The sequence below is a fragment of the Macaca fascicularis genome, chromosome 2, assembly GCF_037993035.2.
Source record: "Macaca fascicularis isolate 582-1 chromosome 2, T2T-MFA8v1.1".
NCBI lineage: Eukaryota > Metazoa > Chordata > Mammalia > Primates > Cercopithecidae > Macaca > Macaca fascicularis.
Genome location: NC_088376.1, coordinates 16,646,469 through 16,664,124, shown reverse-complemented (window position 1 = coordinate 16,664,124; position 17,656 = coordinate 16,646,469). Strand labels below are relative to the sequence as shown.

The following is a 17,656-nucleotide window of genomic DNA, read 5'->3' as shown; positions in this document are numbered from 1 at the left end:
AGGAAGAATCAATATCATGATAATGGCCATACTGCCCAAGGTAATTTATAGATTCAATGCCATCCCCATGAAGCTACCAATGAGTTTCTTCACAGAATTGGAAAAAACTGCTTTAAAGTTCATATGGAACCAAAAAAGACCCCACATTGCCAAGACAATCCTAAGCCAAAAGAACAAAGCTGGAGGCATCACACTACCTGACTTCAAACTGTACTACAAGGCTACAGTAACCAAAACAGCATGGTACTGGTACCAAAACAGAGATATAGACCAATAGAACAGAACAGAGCCCCCAGAAATAATACCACACATCTACAACCATCTGATCTTTGACAAACCTACAAAAACAAGAAATGGGGAAATGATTCCCTGTTTAATTAATGGTGCTGGGAAAATTGGCTAGCCATAAGTAGAAAGCTGAAACTGGATCCTTTCCTTACTCCTTATACAAAAATTAATTCAAGATGGATTAGAGACTTAAATGTTAGACCTAAAACCATAAAAACCCTAGAAGAAAACCTAGGTAATACCATTCAGGACATAGGCATGGGCAAGGACTTCATATCTAAAACACCAAGAGCAAGGGCAACAAAAGCCAAAATAGACAAATGGGATCTCATTAAACTAAAGAGCTTCTGCACAGCAAAAGAAACTACCATCAGAGTGAACAGGCAACCTACAGAATGGGAGAAAATTTTTGCAATCTACTCATCTGACAAAGGGCTAATATCTAGAACTTACAGAGAACTCAAACAAATTTACAAGAAAAAAACAAACAACCCCATCAAAAAGTGGGCAAAGGATATGAACAGACATTTCTCAAAAAAAGACATTCATACAGCCAACAGACACATGAAAAAATGCTCATCATCACTGGCCATCAGAGAAATGCAAATCAAAATCACAATAAGATATCATCTCACACCAGTTAGAATGGCAATCATTAAAAAGTCAGGAAACAACAGGTGCTGGAGAGGATATGGAGAAATAAGAACATTTTTACACTGTTGGTGGGATTGTAAACTAGTTCAACCGTTGTGGAAAACAGTGTGGTGATTTCTCAAGGATCTAGAACTAGAAATACCATATGACCCAGCCATCCCATTACTGGGTATATACCCAAAGGATTATAAATCATGCAGCTATAAAGACACATGCACACATATGTTTATTGCAGCACTATTCACAATAGCAAAGACTTGGAATCAACCCAAATGTCCATCAGTGACAGACTGGATTAAGAAAATGTGGCACACATACACCATGGAATACTATGCAGCCATAAAAAAGGATAAGTTCGTGTCCTTTGTAGGGACATGGATGCAGCTGGAAACCATCATTCTCGGCAAACTATCACAAGAACAGAAAACCAAACACCGCATGTTCTCACTCATAGGTGGGAATTGAACAATGAGAACACCTGGACATGGGAAGGGGAACATCACACATTGGGGCCTATTGTGGGGAGGTGGGAGGGGGGAGAGATGGCATTGGGAGTTATACCTGATGTAAATGACGAGTTGATGGGTGCTGACGAGTTGATGGCTGCAGCACACCAACATGGCACATGTATAGATATGTAACAAACCTGCACATTGTGCACACGTACCCTAGAACTAAAGTATAATGGAAAAAAAAAAAGAAGAAGGCTAAGAGGAAGAACACATATAAAATTGCTAACAGAAGGTGTTGGAGAAAACACCAGGAAAGGTGTTTCCTCAGCATATAAATATAGGACAAAGCACCCTCTATGAAACAAAAACAGAAAACTAGAAGAAGAAAACAGGCTGAGGTGAAAACAGAGATGGATGCATCAAGGAATTATTATGAGGAAACTAAACCAACATTAGTAGAATTAAAATTAAAACTGAGAACAGGAAATAGTGGGATCAACACTACAGAAAGTCAAATAAGTAATGTATTGAGATGAGGAGGCTCTACCTATGTGCAGTTGCAAAAGACACAGATGACAATCATGAGGCAGAAAACAATAGAGAAAAGCTGGGTGCAGGGACTCATTCCTGTAATCCCAGCACCTTAGGAGGCTGAAGTGGGCGGATCACCTGAGGTCAGGAGTTCGAGACCAGCCTAGCCAACATGAGGAAACCCTGTCTCTACTAAAAATACAAAAATTATCCAGGCATGGTGGCACGCACCTGTAATCCCAGGTACTTGGGAAGCTGAGGCATGAGAATTGCTTGAACCCGGGAGGCGGAGGTTGCAGTGAGCCGAGATCGCGCCACTGCACACCAGCCTGGGTGACAGAGATTCCATCTCTTTTTTGAGACTCCATCTCAAAAAAAAAAAAAAAAAAAAAGAGAAGATGCACAACAGAGATCCAAGAGATAAAAGATCCATGTTCCTGAAGGAGAGAGACCATATCAATGGACAGACAAAAATGTAAGTATAAATACATGTCCCGCGCTGAACAGAAAGCTGTGGGGGCTGCTGAAAGGAGCCACGACACTCCAGCAAAATCAATGGGGAAAAATGCACATCTAAATACCGCAGCTTGCCGATATTTTCTCAGGCTTTTTATCACTGAAATTCCAAACACACACAAAAGTAGAATACTATAATGAATCCCTAGTTTATGAAGTTTGGCAACATTTTTGAATAACAAAAATCAAGAGAAAAATTTTCCAATCACAAAAGCAAAAAAATTAGACCTGCCTTAAAGGAAAAAAAAAAAAACAAAACCAGTCTTGAATTTTGCGACAACACTAAATGCCAAAAGATGAATAGGCAAATAGAAGAATGTAAATAGAAACTGACAGATCTGGAGTGAGTTGGGGAGCTGGGGGATAACATTCATCCCCAGCCAAAATGTCTTTCCCTTGGTAAGAATGGCCAACATTTATTGAGCTCTTGCTAGGTGCCAAGTACTGTTGTACATACTATCTGTGGTTTGTCTCATCTAATCCTAATGGTGACCCATGAGGCACATACATATTACTACCGTGCCTACCTGACAGATGAAGAAACACAGACATTAAGAACTAGTAAGTGGTAGAATCCAGATTAAAACCCGTGCAGCTGAGCTCCCCAGCCCAGACTCTCACACTCTGTACCACGTGCCCTCTCAGCAGCGCTGCAGAGACTCAGAAATGATTCTTCTTGCAGGAAAAACAACTTGAAAACATTTCCCAATGTACGAATAAAAGAAGCAGAATTAAGAACTCAAGAAATGGGGAAGTCATAAAAAAAAAAAAAAAAAAAAAAACAACTGGTAGAAAGCAATGAACCCAGTTAAACGCAGAGCTGAGCAGGGCTGGGACTACAGTCAGGCAAGTAAGACATTCACCTCAGGTGTAAAATAAAAGGAAGCATCAAGAAAATCAGTAATTGAGATAAAGCGTAATTTTTTCTAAGAGACAGGATCCCACTATGCTGCCCAGGCTGGAACAAGTGTGATCACTGCACACCACAATCTTGAACTCCTGGGCTCAAAAAATCCTCCTGCCTTGGCCTCTCAAATAAGTGGGACTACAGGTATGCACCACTATACCTGGCTGAGGTAAATTATATTTTAACACAATATTTTAAAATTGAAATAAAAGGGAAGAGGAGGGAAAGGAAGGGACAAAGGGAGAAAGGAAGGAAGAAAAAAGGAAGAGAGAAAGTCTTATAGTACTCAGCCTCACTTCACCCTCATCTCCATCCTATCAGATCCTCTCTGCTATAGACTGAATATCTATGTTCCCTCTCAAGATTCATATGTGGAAGTCCTAACCCCCAACGTGACCAAGTTTGGAGAAAGGGCCTTCACATTAATAAAGTTAAATTGACATAAAAAATGTAGGGTCCTGATCCAATTGGATTTGTGTCCCTGAAACAAGAGGAAGAGAGACCAGAGGTCGGTTGCCCTCCAGGTTCACACACCAAGGAATGCCATGTGCGGACACAGCAAGAAGACGGCTGTCACCAAGCCATGAAGAGAGCCCTCACCAGAAACTTTGGGCCTAGAAGACTGGACTCTGGATCTTAAACTTCCGGCTTCCAAAACTGTGAGAAATTTTTGTTCTTTAAGCCACCCAGTCTACAGTTGTTTTTAATAGCAGCCCAAGCTAAGACATTGTCTTTATGTAAACTTGTGATATTTTGTTATCAATTGTTTTTGCATTAATTTTGGTTAAAAATATTGCATTAAAACATAACTACTTATCTTAACTACTTAACTTTATCTTTTTATCTTAACTACTGAAACTTTTGACACCCTTTTGAATTTTGCACTCAAGACTAGTGTCTCTTTCATCTCACCCTGGTCCCAGCTCCAGAATACGCTATGAATAATACTTTTTTTTTTTTTTAAGACAGAGTCTTGCTTTGTTGCCCAGACTGGAGTGCAGTGGCACAATTTCAGCTCACTGTAACCTCTGCCTCCCGGGTTCAAGTGATTCTCCAGGCTCAGCCTCCTGAGTAGCTAGGACTATAGGCACCCGTCACCACGCCCAGCTAAGTTTGTATTTTTTTTTTTTTTTTGGAGAGATGGGGTTTCACCATATTGGCCAGGCTGGTCTCAAATTCCTGACCTTGTGATCCACCCACCTCGGCCTCCCAAAGTGCTGGGATTACAGGCATGAGCCACTGCGCCTGGCCGCGATGAATAATATTTCTAAGCATGGTTATGTAACTGAATATTAAAGTCACATATTATTTTTAAAAAGAATTAGTCATCATACATTATCTAAGTATTATACTAATATTAAAATATTAATAACAATAGCCTGCATATCATAATAGCAAAAATTGGAAAGCAGAATAGAGGGGCAGAGGAAGTTAAAGTTTGTACTGTCTTCATCATTAAAGATTCAAAAAGTATTCCATCATCCCTTTGAGGACTACCAAAAAAAATAGGTTAAAGAATGCTTATGAAGCTGGGTATGGTGGCATACACCTGTAGTCCCAGCTCTTCAGGAGACTGAGGCAGAAGGATTGGTTGAGCCCAGAAGTTCAAGGCTAGACTGCACTATGATTGTGCCTGTGAAGAGCGACTGCACTCCAGCCTGGGCAACATAGTGAGACTCTGTATCTTAAAAAGAAAAAGAAAGAAAGAAAAGAATGGTTATGAAAAACTTAATATGACCACTACTAGAATTTATATATATATGTGTCATATTTCTTCCCAAAATACTAAAGAAGGGTAAAAGAAATACAACCTGTATAGCAAAATAGAAAACATGAAAAGCAGTATGGAAATAAAAACAAAAATCATAAGGAGACTAAGAGAAAAACACCGGTTTTAAGGGCAAAGGTTTGACTGTGGAATTGTCTTAATCCCTCCTTGGCCTTATTTTAAGCCTTGCTTAGAGTGTTGAGAGCTACCAGGCCTCTGCCCAGAGGCCAGTGATAGGTGATGGCTCCTGGAAGGTCTTTCCTCTTCCTGTACCAGTGAATTCATCTTCCCAGGTTCAGTAAACATAAAATGGTTTTCCAAAATAGAGTAAGATTGACATTCACAAAAAGATTGAATTTTCACTTGAAACCATAAGACATATTCCCAGTGGAAAGCCAGGCCTTGGTAACTGTTTTATTTTTATTTATTTATTTTTGAGACGGAGTCTCGCTCTGTCACCAGGCTGGAGTGCAGTGGCACAATCTCGGCTCACTGCAACCTCCGCCTCCTGGGTTCAAGCAATTCTCCTGCCTCAGCCTCCCAAGTAGCTGGGACTACAAGCGCGTGCCACCATGCCCAGCTAATTTTTGTATTTTTAGCAGAGACGGCGTTTCACCATGTTGGCCTGGATGGTCCTTATCTCTTGACCTCGTGATCCATCCATCTTGGCCTCCCAAAGTGCTGGGATTAGAGGTGTGAGCCACTGTGCCCGGCCTCTAACTGCTTTCTTTAGGGAGAAGTTGGCACTCAAAAATTCTGTTTAGACAGTTGTAAAAAAATTTAAAAAACACGTATCTGAAATATTCTGCAATGCTAGTTTTTCCTCTTCTCCTGATATCCTATTGATATGCTTTGGCTCTGTGTCCCCACTCAAATCTCATCTTGTAGCTCCCGTAATTCTCACATGTTGCGGGAGAGACCCAGTGGGGTATGACTGAATCATGGGGTATGACTGAAGCATAGGTCTATGCCATGCTGTTCTCATGATGGTGAATGTGTCTCACGAGATCTGATGGTTTTAAAAACAGGAGTTTCCCTGCACAAGCTCTCTCTTCGCCTGCTGCCATCCACATAAGATGTGACTTGCTTCTCCTGGCCTTCTGCCATAATTGCAAGCCCTCCTTAGCCACGTGGAACTGTAAGTCCAATAAACCCCTTTCTTTTGTAAATTGCTCAGTCTTGTGAAAATGAACTAATATGCCTATTTACTGAATTACCATATTTCTATCTTAGTTTTTAATCATAAAATAAAGAAAGGTGACTATAAGTGGGGCAAATCTTCACCAAAAGCAGTAGGTGTCAGGAAAGAAAGTATAAGAGACAAAGAAAGCAAAGGAAGTCCCTAAGTGTTGGAAAACAGATGAAAAACGAAAGTCTGAAGAGGTCTCTGTAAAAATGTAAAGCACCGCAAAAGGAAGAAGATAAACAGCCAGAAGAGCCAGGGGTCCTTATGACAGTCTCACTTATTTGGCCCTTTTGGCCAAACCCCAAAATGTGAAGACCAGTGCAACTGGCTTATTAACTGACACTCCCCACTAATCTTTCAAGAGGATGAAGCGTTATTGCAAGGATGAGTTCAGGAAAGTATATTAAATTCTGCTCTGGTTCTTCTCCTCTCAAATATATTCTCTTGATCTTTTGTCCCTGTTTGTCTTCAAGGGCACCTGTGTCATCTACTGCATTCTGCCAAGGTTCCATTGTCACTAGTTCTGGCAGCTGCGACTCCAGTGTCCTTCCCCAAGCCTGTTTCACACCATCACGCTGCTAATGCCAGCTCTTACCTGGCACCAGAATGGGCTTGTCTAGTTACAGGCATCTGCCCGAACTCAAACCATGTTACCTAGATTAAGGCTTGCAAGCAAATAGCAAACCAACCAGAAGCACAGAGGGCAGAGTACTCTGTACCCTCAAATCACTTTCCAGGCCCAGTTCCCTCCCACACTTGAAACCCACCTAAAAAGCCCAGGCTCCCAAAGAGCACAACCTTTTCCAGTTCTGAGCGTGGTTCTGCCTGCCTCTTCCCCATAGCACAGGGAAGTCTGGAGAAAACAGATACCCAGTCCCCTGTCCATCCGCTGTTTACCTCCATCAAGCTGCTGAAGTAGATTTAGAAGCCACCAGGAATGGCAAAAGAGCTGCATAATTTAAGTCTTGACTGAAAAGCCAAATTACCTTTTTTTTTTTTAAGACATAGTCTTTCCCTTTCCCCCAGGCTGGAGCACAGCGGTGCGATCTCGGCTCACTGCAACCTCCACCTCCAGGGTTCAAGTGAATCTCCTGCCTCAGCCTCCTGAGTAGCTGAGATTACAGGTGTCCGCCAACCACACCTGGCTAACTTTTGTATTTTTAGTAGAGACGAGGTTTCATCATGTTGGTAAGGCTGGTCAAACTCCTGTCCTCAAGTGATCCACCTGCCCCGGCTTCCCAAAGTGCTGAGATTACAGGCATGAGCCACCACGCCCGGCCAAATTACTTTTTTAATTTTAATTACACACCTCTCCATAAACGGAAGCTAAGTGAAGCACTTCAGACCCAGTATATCTTGGAGATAACATCAGAAACAGGTCTGGGAGCCCAAATGAATAGCTGGGAGGCAGATGAATACTGAAGTATTCTCAGATTTCAGTCTGGTTGGCAGTGTGTTTGAAACAAAAACAGTGTAATAAGCAACATTTGGAGACAAAAGCTCCAAAGCAAACATATATCCCAGAAGACACAATTAAATGCTATACAAGATGAAATATACAAGATCATAAATCATTTTTTATTCACAAAAGGGACAGAAGGAAAAAGAAAAAAAAAAAAACAGTGCAAGGATCAGAAGGCAAAGAGCCATCACGCAGGAACAATCTGTATGAGTATTTGCTACGCTTCAGGTAAGACGGGCCTTCCTGCCCATTGAACACTGAAATGAAACCCTGCCAGCGTTTCACTTTAATGAGATTTTGATTTCCATCGGCCCAACCTGGCACTTCTTAGACATAACCATTATATTTTTATCAATGTGTGTCAGGCAGCCGCTATAGCAACTATCAACCCTGAGAGCCCCAAGTGTCTAAACAAACACATTTTAAGGCAGCACTCCCAGGGCCAACGTATTCTCTATTCTCTTATCCCACTAGCTTGAGATTCTGGAATTCCATTTGAACTGCAGACAACTATGATGTTTTTCCTGCAGGAAGTAATTCTATTTTCCCCCAATGTGTAGCATAGATTTAAGACACACAGTAGGTTGTTTTAAAACTTCAGGGGCTGTGTTACATGGAATATGACAGGTAAAAAGGATAAGATGACAAGGAAACAAAGTAGTCATTGTGATGCTTCACGCTGTATTCTCCAACTTTCAGCTAAGTTTCTGGATGACAACAACCCAAATGAAGGAGAGTGGGCTAGCCAGGCGCGGTGGCTCTTGCCTGTAACCCCAGCACTTTGGGAGGCCAAGGCGAGTGGATCACCTGAGGTCAGGAGTTTGAGACCAGCCGGGGCAACATGGAGAAACTCGGTCCTTACTAAAAATATAAAAATTAGCCAGGGGTAGTGGGCACCTGTAATCCCAGCTACTCAGGAGGCTGAGGCAGGTGAATTGCCTGAACCTGGGAAGTGGAGGTTGCAGTGAGCTGAGATTGTGTCACTGCACTCCACCCTGGGTGACAGAGTGAGACTCCATCAGGAAGGAAGGAAGGAAAGGAGGAAGGGAGGAAGGGCAAGTGGAGAGTCAAGGGTGGAAGAGAGAGCACAGGGAGGACATAAAGGAGGTAGCACCTGATGTGACATAATTTCAGGGACACTTCTTGGTCTCCCCTTTCTCCAATAATTTCCATTTCAACCTGTCACCACCTCTGAAATGCATCCAATTGAGCTTTGTTCCTCCGGGCCCTTAAAAATGCCAGAGATCCAATGAAAGTTAGAAAGAAGAAGAAAAAAAAAAAAAACGAATTTCCTAGGAAGCCCTGAAGAAATATATTTTTAAGAGGGATTAATTTTAGGAAAAAGAAAATGATTCAAGCTTGTATTTACTAGTGAAAGATTCTCGGAACGAGCCTATTACATTGCAGAAGCTACAAGTTACAATACAGGGCAAAAGAGACCACAGAAATTTTGAAAAGTTTCCAGTCTCACTCCAAATTTGCATTCAGGCCTCAATGGGGGTCACTGAGGCTCCTTCCAGATCAGAAAATGTCAAAAAGCCTCATTAAGCTTCTGCATTTGGGATTCATTCTTAAGGCTGAGAAGCAAGAGGAAAGGTAGAAAAGCAGGTCTGGGTGCCTTTGCTCCATGCTTGAATATACGCAAATCTCCTAGACTGGATTCTGCCCCCAGATTGCTTTATTTTGCAAAGGCTATCAATGGCATAACCAGCAAAGAGGACTGTACTCTTGTTAATTTACTGATTTCGATCATTGTGCTGTCTTTAGAGGAGAGTGTCCTTTTTTTAAAGGAAATACACACTGAAGTATTTAATAGTGAAGGGACGTGATGTCTGCAATTTACTTTTAAGTGGTTAGAAAATTGTAATATGTAAATATAGTGAAAAGATGAAGTAAACATCGTAACATGTTACTGTTTAAGGAATTTGTAGAGGGATATATGAGCATTTTTCATACTATTCTTGCAACTTTTCTAAAGTCTGAAATTATTTTTTAAAAACATATATACACCTGCCTTGAGAGAATTACAATGCTCACAAGACACGGTTCCCAGCCTCAGTTTGGGGGACTGAACCCACTGAGTGGTTGTTCTGGACTGAACAAAGAACCCCAGGCCGGGAAGACGCCTGCCACAGCGGAAAGAGCCTGGTCCTGCCCTCGTTCTGCCACTTAGCTGGGTGGCCTTGGGCAAGTTGTTTAATAGTTCCGTGTCCCAGCATATCATCTGAACAATGCACATAATCATACCTACTTTGTCAAGATTTCAGAAAACATGTAGCCAAGGCCAAGTTCAGTAAATGATAGTGGGTTTTACAAAGAGAAAACCACATTACCCCCACACAGTCTACTCTGAAAAACCAACTGTCCCTTTTACGCTTCGGTGAAACAAAGGGCAAAGGGCAGTTGGGGAAAGCATGAAATATAAAGACTATCACTCATAGTCTGGCTTTACTTCCTATTACCTAACTTGCCTCATTCCTTCATTAATTAAGTGACCCCTGAGCAACAAAGCACAATAAGGCTGCTGTTATTCTGTTAATTATAGTATTTTATAATTGTATGTGACATAACCAATCTCAAGCTATTTTTACCTTTATCTTAATCTTCACAAATATCTTTATATCTGCTCATTGATTAAACCTTCCTCCAAAAGGACTGAGGCATCTCAAGGAAGTGCATTATTATCTCCAGCTTCTTGATTAAGAGCTAGAAATACTCCTGGTGTGTATTCCAGAGGTTTCCTCGTGAGGGGACAGGCAGGAGGATGTTTACTGCAGCGAGGTGAGTGGGGCAGAGGCTGGAGGCAATGTGCATTATCTGTCATCTGAGAGTGGCTGGGTATAATGTGGTGGACCCAACACCACAGAAATAATGGACCAGATGCTACATGCCAGTGTTTCTTAAAAACAGAATGCTGAGGCGTGTAATCCCAGCACTTTGGAAGGCTAAGGCGGGAGGATCGCATGAGGTTGGGAGCTCAAGACCAGCCTAACCAACGTGGAGAAATCCCATCTCTACTAAAAATACAAAATTAGCTGGGCATGGTGGCGCATGCCTGTAATTCCAGCTACTCGGGAGGCTGAGGCAGAAGAATCGCTTGAACCCAAGAGGTGGAGGATGCAGTGAGCTGAGATTGCAAAACTGCACTCCAGCCTGGGCAACAAGAGTGAAAACTCTATTTCAAAACAAAACAAAACAAAACAACAGAATGCTGAGTGCAAATGTTATGAATGGAATGAGACTTATAATGTGATGCCAGCAAGTCTGAAAGGTGTTCCATAGTCTTTATGTAAATATTTTAGTTACATTTTTCACAAAATGTTACATTTGTAACTTGTAAATAAAAATATATCCCAAACAGTAGAGGAAGGGCAGGAGAGATGAATGCAGAATTACATTTTTCATAAAATGTTACATTTGTAACTTGTAACATAAAAATACATCCCAAACAGTAGAGAGGAAGCGCAGTAGAAACACTTGGATATAAGGATAGACGGATGGATCACAGAGAAATGGATGGACTTAAAGGAGGAAGACAATGGGACACACACACATAGTGTGTGTACTCATCCTAAACATGGACGAACTGCCGGCGGTCTTACCCGAGGCTCCTGGCTTCTGGCTGGGCTGGCCCGCGTGGTGCACGCTCTGCTGTAACAAGTTGAGGCACTCCCCAAGGCAGCTGAGGGTGGCAGCAGAGGTAGCTTTCAGGAGCAGCAGGTCCTGGTCCAAGGCAGTGAGGGGGCCAGACCCTGGCAGGGACTCAATGGCGTGCACGAGGTTCTTCTGCTGCCCTTCCACCTGGTTCATCATCTACAAAACAAGACGACAGTAAGGAGGTGAGGGGCAGAAGCTCTTCTTTCAACAGGCTGGGGAGGCGGCAGTTAAACCACAGAAGTGGGTAAAACTGGGTGAGGGTCAGTTCCGTGTGTTTGGTGCACGTTCGTCTTTTGATAAATACTCAATCCTGGGTGAAATCTGTCTTGGTAAATTTATCCAAAGGCACTCTAATCAAAAGAGAAGTTTTGAACTTTAGAGCTAAAAGGGGCCATCAGGGCCATCTCGGTATATCATTTTACAGATCTTCTGGAGGTAAGTCAATAATAAATACATTGAAAGCATCCTTGCAACCACCTTTAGAGTTCTTTTTCTACAGAAGGTTATCTGAGACAGCAGGCGCGCTGTGGCTGTCCCTCACAGCAAGGCTTCCTCCTTGCTTTTCCTCCAGCTCCAACCCTTAACTCTTTGGTAGCCCTGTTCAGAGTTCACAGAGCGGAAGGGAAATCTGGGGCTGGTGTTTGTACAAAGGAGATCACAATGAAACCAGTGCTGAGCCCCCTTCACTCACTTGCAAATAAAAAATGCTAAACAGGACATGACCTTCTTAACACCACGAGACATGTCAGGAAGAGAAAAACCAGGAATCCCAGAGCCAGTCCTACTCCATGGCTCAAGCTATGACAAATAATCATATTTTGTGGCCTGGCTTCAATTCATAAGCTTATCATAAGACAAACAGTAGTCTAATTATGTCTTTGAACTAACAAGTCAAAAAAAAAGGAACACAGGGGCTAGAAAAGGACTTTAATGGTTATCTTGTGAAGTTCATCCTCCTCATGTTTTATAACTTATCCCATTAAACAGGATGATGTATATAAAGTGCTTAGACATCATGTCTAACAAATAATTAACGGGTCTAAGAAGTGGAGGAGCTCAAGCAACCCGCCCAAGGTCACAAAGCCCATTGACATCAGAAGCAGGAGTAAATTCCTGTTCTCTGGTCCACTGTGTTTTAAGCTTCTCCACAAAAGCTGTTTTTATTTGAAGCAACATCTCCTGCTTTGTCACTGTCACCCTTGGAGGATCCTTGTCACCATGATGTCACCAGTGGGAAGAAGCAGTAATTCTGTAAGGACTGCTGGACTTGGACACAAAGCTCATTACTTTTTTGCTTAGCCTTTTTTCTCTTTCCTTTTGAAACAAATACCTGCTACTGGCAATTACTTCAAAATGATTTTTTTTAAAAAGATTAATTTTAAGAGACATGTTCCACAGATGTGGTTTGAGCGTTCTCATCTTAGTGTACACATCCATAATCTGGCTATGCAAATTGTTTTTTTGTAGATTACAGAAGATCTACCTAGCCATTCTGGCTCCTAAAACAGTGCCTATAAAGAAGGAAAGCTCAGTAAGTACTCATTTCTTCTCCAGGTCTTTGTTTAAAAGTCATCTTTTTAGGTGGGTGCAGTGGCTCACGCCTGTAATCCCAGCACTTTGGGAGGTGGGTGGAACACCTGAGGTCAGGAGTTTGAGACCAGCCTGGCCAACATGGTGAAACTCAATCTCTACTAAAAATACAAAACTTAGCTGGCCGTGGTGGCAGGTGCCTGTAGTCCCAACTACTCAGGAGGCTGAGGGAGGAGAATAGCTTGAATCCAGGAGGTAGAGTTTGCAGTGAGCTGAGCTGGCGCCACCGTACTCCAGCCTGGGTGACAGAGTGAGATGCCATCTCAAAAAAAAAAAAAAAAAAAAATATATATATATATATATCAACAAATAAAATAATAAAAGTCACCTTTTTGAGAAAACTTCCCAAACCACTTCATTTAAAATTGCACCTCCAGGCCAGGCATGGTGGCTCATGCCTATAATCCCAGCACTTTGGGAGGCCAAGGCTGGTGGATTATTTGAGGTCAGGAGTTTGAAACCAGCCTAGCCAACATGGTGAAACCCTGTCTCTACCAAAAAATACAAAAATAAGCCAGGTGTCATGGCGGGCACTTGTAATCCCAGCTACTCGGGAGGCTGAGGTAGGAGAATCGCTTTAACCCAGGAGGCAAAAGTTGCATTAAGCCGGAATCATGCCACTGCACTCCAGCCTGGGCAACAGAGCAAGACTCAGTCTCAAAAAAAAAAAAAAAAAAATTGCACCTCCAGCCCAACCCCAGGCACACCTGTCTTCCTTACCAACCTTGTTATCCACAGCATCTACCTCCTTCCAAACTAACTTGTAATTTCCTTATTATATTCATTTATGCTAGTGTGCAAGCAGGAATCATCATCTGTGTTGTTCACTGATGTATCCCAAGTACTATAAGTACCCACCTATTGAATGAATGAATGAATCCAAGTCTCCCTCCTCTCACTGAAGTGCAAAAGAATCCGTTTATGACATATAGTCTACAGAATACTTGATGAACATAATATGGCTGAAGATTTAGTAACGGATAATACCTCCATTATCAGTTTGCCAAGAAATACTGCCAACTAGTTAAATTTAACTTCAAACAAGATAAAATGTCTATGTATTCCCTGACATTTATATGTATAAATGCTAACAGTTAGGGAGAAATGGATTTCGAGCTATTTGTAGTCAGCATTTCTGTAAATTCCTACCATAAAATCCTGTCTTAGAAAAATGTACTGAAAAGAAAGAAGAAATCATGATGAAACATGATACATTATGTTTTTATTATTATGAATGGAGCCATAATGCTTAAGAGAAAAGGTGAATAAAATCAAGCCATCAACTATATGGTATATACTCATTTTTAATCAACAAAAAGAACTCTATTCCAATTATATAGTATAGGATAAATATTGTTATTTCATAAACATAAGATATTATGAAAATCTTAGGTAATAAAAACATGAAACCAGCTTGGAGGATATTCTTCTCTATTACAACAGATGCACATGCTCAAAGATGGAATCCACGCACTAGTTCTCTAAAAAAGCATTCAAGCCAGGAGTGGTGGCTCACGCCTGTAATCCCAGCACTTTGGGAGGCCAAGGTGGGCAGATCACTTGAGGCCAGGAGTTGGAGACCAGCCTGGCCAACATAATGAAACCACATCCCTACCAAAACAAACAAACAAACAAAAAACAAAGTTAGCCGGGCATGGTGGTGCACCTGTGGTCAGTCCTAGCTACTCAGGAGGCTGAGGTGGGAGGATCCCTTGAGCCCGGAGGCTGGGAGCTGCAGTGAGCTGTGACCACACCACTACACTCCAGACTGGGCAACAGAGTGAGACCCCGTCTCAAAATAAACAAACAAACAAACAAATAAATTAAAAATAAAAAGCATTCATCAGTATTTACTGAGAGCCTATTGCCAATAGCAAGGGCAGGTAGCCTTTAAAGGCAGTGGGTATGTTTGGCAGTTACGATGACTGGGGAAGAACTATGGCACTGAAAGCAGAGGGCCCAGGAGAGCTAAATTTCTCCTGAATCAGGGCACAGTCCTATACAACAAAGAACGCTGCTGTTGAAAATACTAGCAGTGCCCCCTTGAGTAACCCTTTGCTAGAAACACATCAATAACCAGGCACCTCATAGCTTTGACTTCTTTCTTGGGAAACTGAAGGCTAAAAATAATACAAGCTTTATAGTGATTGGCACACAGTACACACCTCCTACAGACTCATTTTCTTCTCATTTTCCATGAGATGTGAAACAGAACTCTAGTCTTTAATGACACAATCGATGCCAATCCTCACTTTATGTTAGCTTCATGAGAATCCAAAAGAAGTTGATTGAACCCTGAAAGAAATGTAGGAGTTCTTGCCTTGGAGCTGTGCATCCCAGTTATTACTGCTCTAACACTTGCTAAGACTGGGAGGCACTGATGAAGACTCTTCATCAGACTTCCAGAGAACAAGTTTTAGCTATGTCCATCTCTCTCTCACTTTTATTAAGGGCACATGTGAGATGATAAATGTGGTACCAAAAGGCAGAATGCACCAAAAATACCAACAGCAAATTCTTAAAGAGAGCTCCTTCTCCCCTTCAAGGTGCCTACCAGCTTGTCAGTAAAGGAGCAAAGCCCAACCATCCGCAAACAGACTCACCTACATCTTCCAGCCTTTAAGAAAATGTTGAACCATTTACTTTAATTACGAAGTCTCAAATTATAACCCCAAATACTTCCTCCAAGGCACACCAACATTAATCATCCATGATTGTTTAAAAACAAGCAAAAAAAACAAAAATTTCATTTCTTTCTGGAATTTGGCTTCCACAATCAGGGCATAATGATGTTGTAACACGGGCACAAAAACAGAGCCTCAAATTAAATTTCAGAGATAAACCACCTGAAAATATCAACTCTGAGGTTGTAAAAGAGATGAAATGTAGGTCAAGTTGAACTTCACAGATAAGAAACTTCTCAGAGAGGGAATAAAAATTCTATGACCTGTTTCTTACAGTACAAACGATGACACGTGCATGACAAAATCAAATCATAGGAGTTAATGTTAATAGCATCGGTGGCTGCAGAAAGAGGAAAAACAAGTCAAAAAATCTGAAACGAAGATGCAAAGATCGAAACCCAATGGTATGTAGCTCAACAAGTTCAAATCTGGCTAAAGCAAGGACTGCAGTAGACAGCAAGAAGATAAGGCCTTCATTTGTCTAGACTGCTTCGGATTTTTCTGAGCTGTAAACCCTGGTGCAGGTTTCAGAGGCCCCTGAAAAGTCCAATCCTGATGGGTCAGATGTCAACAAATTTGACAACTTCAGTCACTCCTTCATTACCCTCCAAAAGCTCAGCATAAAGCGGCTCCTAAACAAATATTCCTAACCCTAAAGAAACCAAAGCTGCTCCTCTGGTTGGCAGAGCCTCAGCCGGTGCCCCAGTGCCTTCAGTAACTCAATCTGTCCGGCTTGGAAGGAGACCGAACAATTTGATGCCACGTACCAGATGGCCTTGGTTTGGCATTTCTCCTCAGTCTGGTGGCATTCCTGAGTCCCCGCTAAGTTCCCCTCTGAGTCAGGGGATCAGTCCTTGGTTAATGTAGGCACTTTTTCACTTGGCCAATGTCCTCACCTAAGCTTTAAAGCCATGCTTCAAGGATTTTTTTTTTTTTTTTGAGACGGAGTTTCGCTCTTATTGCGCAGGCTGGACTGCAATGGTGCGATCTCAGCTCACCGCAACCTCCGCCTCACCTCCCGGGTTCATACGATTTTCCTAACTCAGCCTCCCGAGTAGCTGAGATTACAGGCATGTGCCACCACGCCCAATTAATTTTGTATTTTTAGTATAGACGGGGTTTCTCCATGTTGATCAGGCTAGTCTCGAACTCCCAACCTCAGGTGATCTGCTCGCCTCGGCCTACCAAAGTGCTAGGATTACAGGCGCGACCCACTGTTCCCAGCCGCTTTATGGATCTTTAAACCAAAACCACACACACACACAGTTTACTGTCTGCATTAACATTGCTTTACTATCCTACTCCACTCCTCTCATGAGCATTACTTTAATTTTCCAGGAGACTCCATCCCAGAAATGGTTTGATAATTTATTATAGGAACTTCCCCAAATGTCCATCAACTCTTTAATAAAAACCATCAACACTCTGTCCTCTAAAAGTCTTTCAATATCTTGCCTCAAAATCCTTGCCTTGTTGTTTTCACTAATCCTGAACTGTTAAATCTTGATTCTTAATCTTAATCCTAATCAAGTCTCCACATTGTAAACCAAACCTCCAGTTCTTGATAAATGCTGACCTTGCCTTCCCGGCTTGGAGACACAGCCAGCACCCTGCGGAGGTGGTGTTTCCCTCACAGTGGCCAACAATAAAGTCAGTCTTGTCTTATTAACAAATGATAAGTTGATATGTGGAGAGCTGGCATTCCAATCGCAACTCCCTTCTCCAAACTTCTGAGTGTTGGGGCACAGTCAGTCCTGGTCTCACACCTGAATAATTCTGTCTTCTCTCAATGAGCTGCTGACTTTTCCTACCTGACATTCTACCTCCGCCCTATAATTCCCAGCCTATGTCCCTTGTTCTCCACCTCCTGGCACAACATACCCCTAAAATGATAGCCCTCCAAGCGTTCCCTTTAGGCAGGGTCCTGAGCCCCTTGGGACACTGCTCCTCATACCCACAAA

The 17,656-nt window shown here is 42.1% G+C and overlaps 1 protein-coding gene across 9 annotated transcripts in view; it reads right to left on the bottom strand.

Annotated features, from left to right (window-relative positions):
• Window positions 1-17,656, bottom strand: part of OSBPL10 (oxysterol binding protein like 10) — a 326,956-nt gene that overhangs the window by 77,778 nt on the left and 231,522 nt on the right. For all 9 annotated transcript variants that reach the window (XM_005545553.4, XM_065539810.1, XM_005545555.4 and 6 more), the window contains one exon: window positions 11,367-11,577. In XM_005545553.4, the coding sequence (XP_005545610.3) occupies window positions 11,367-11,577 (211 nt within the window). The remainder of the gene's footprint in view (window positions 1-11,366; window positions 11,578-17,656) is intronic.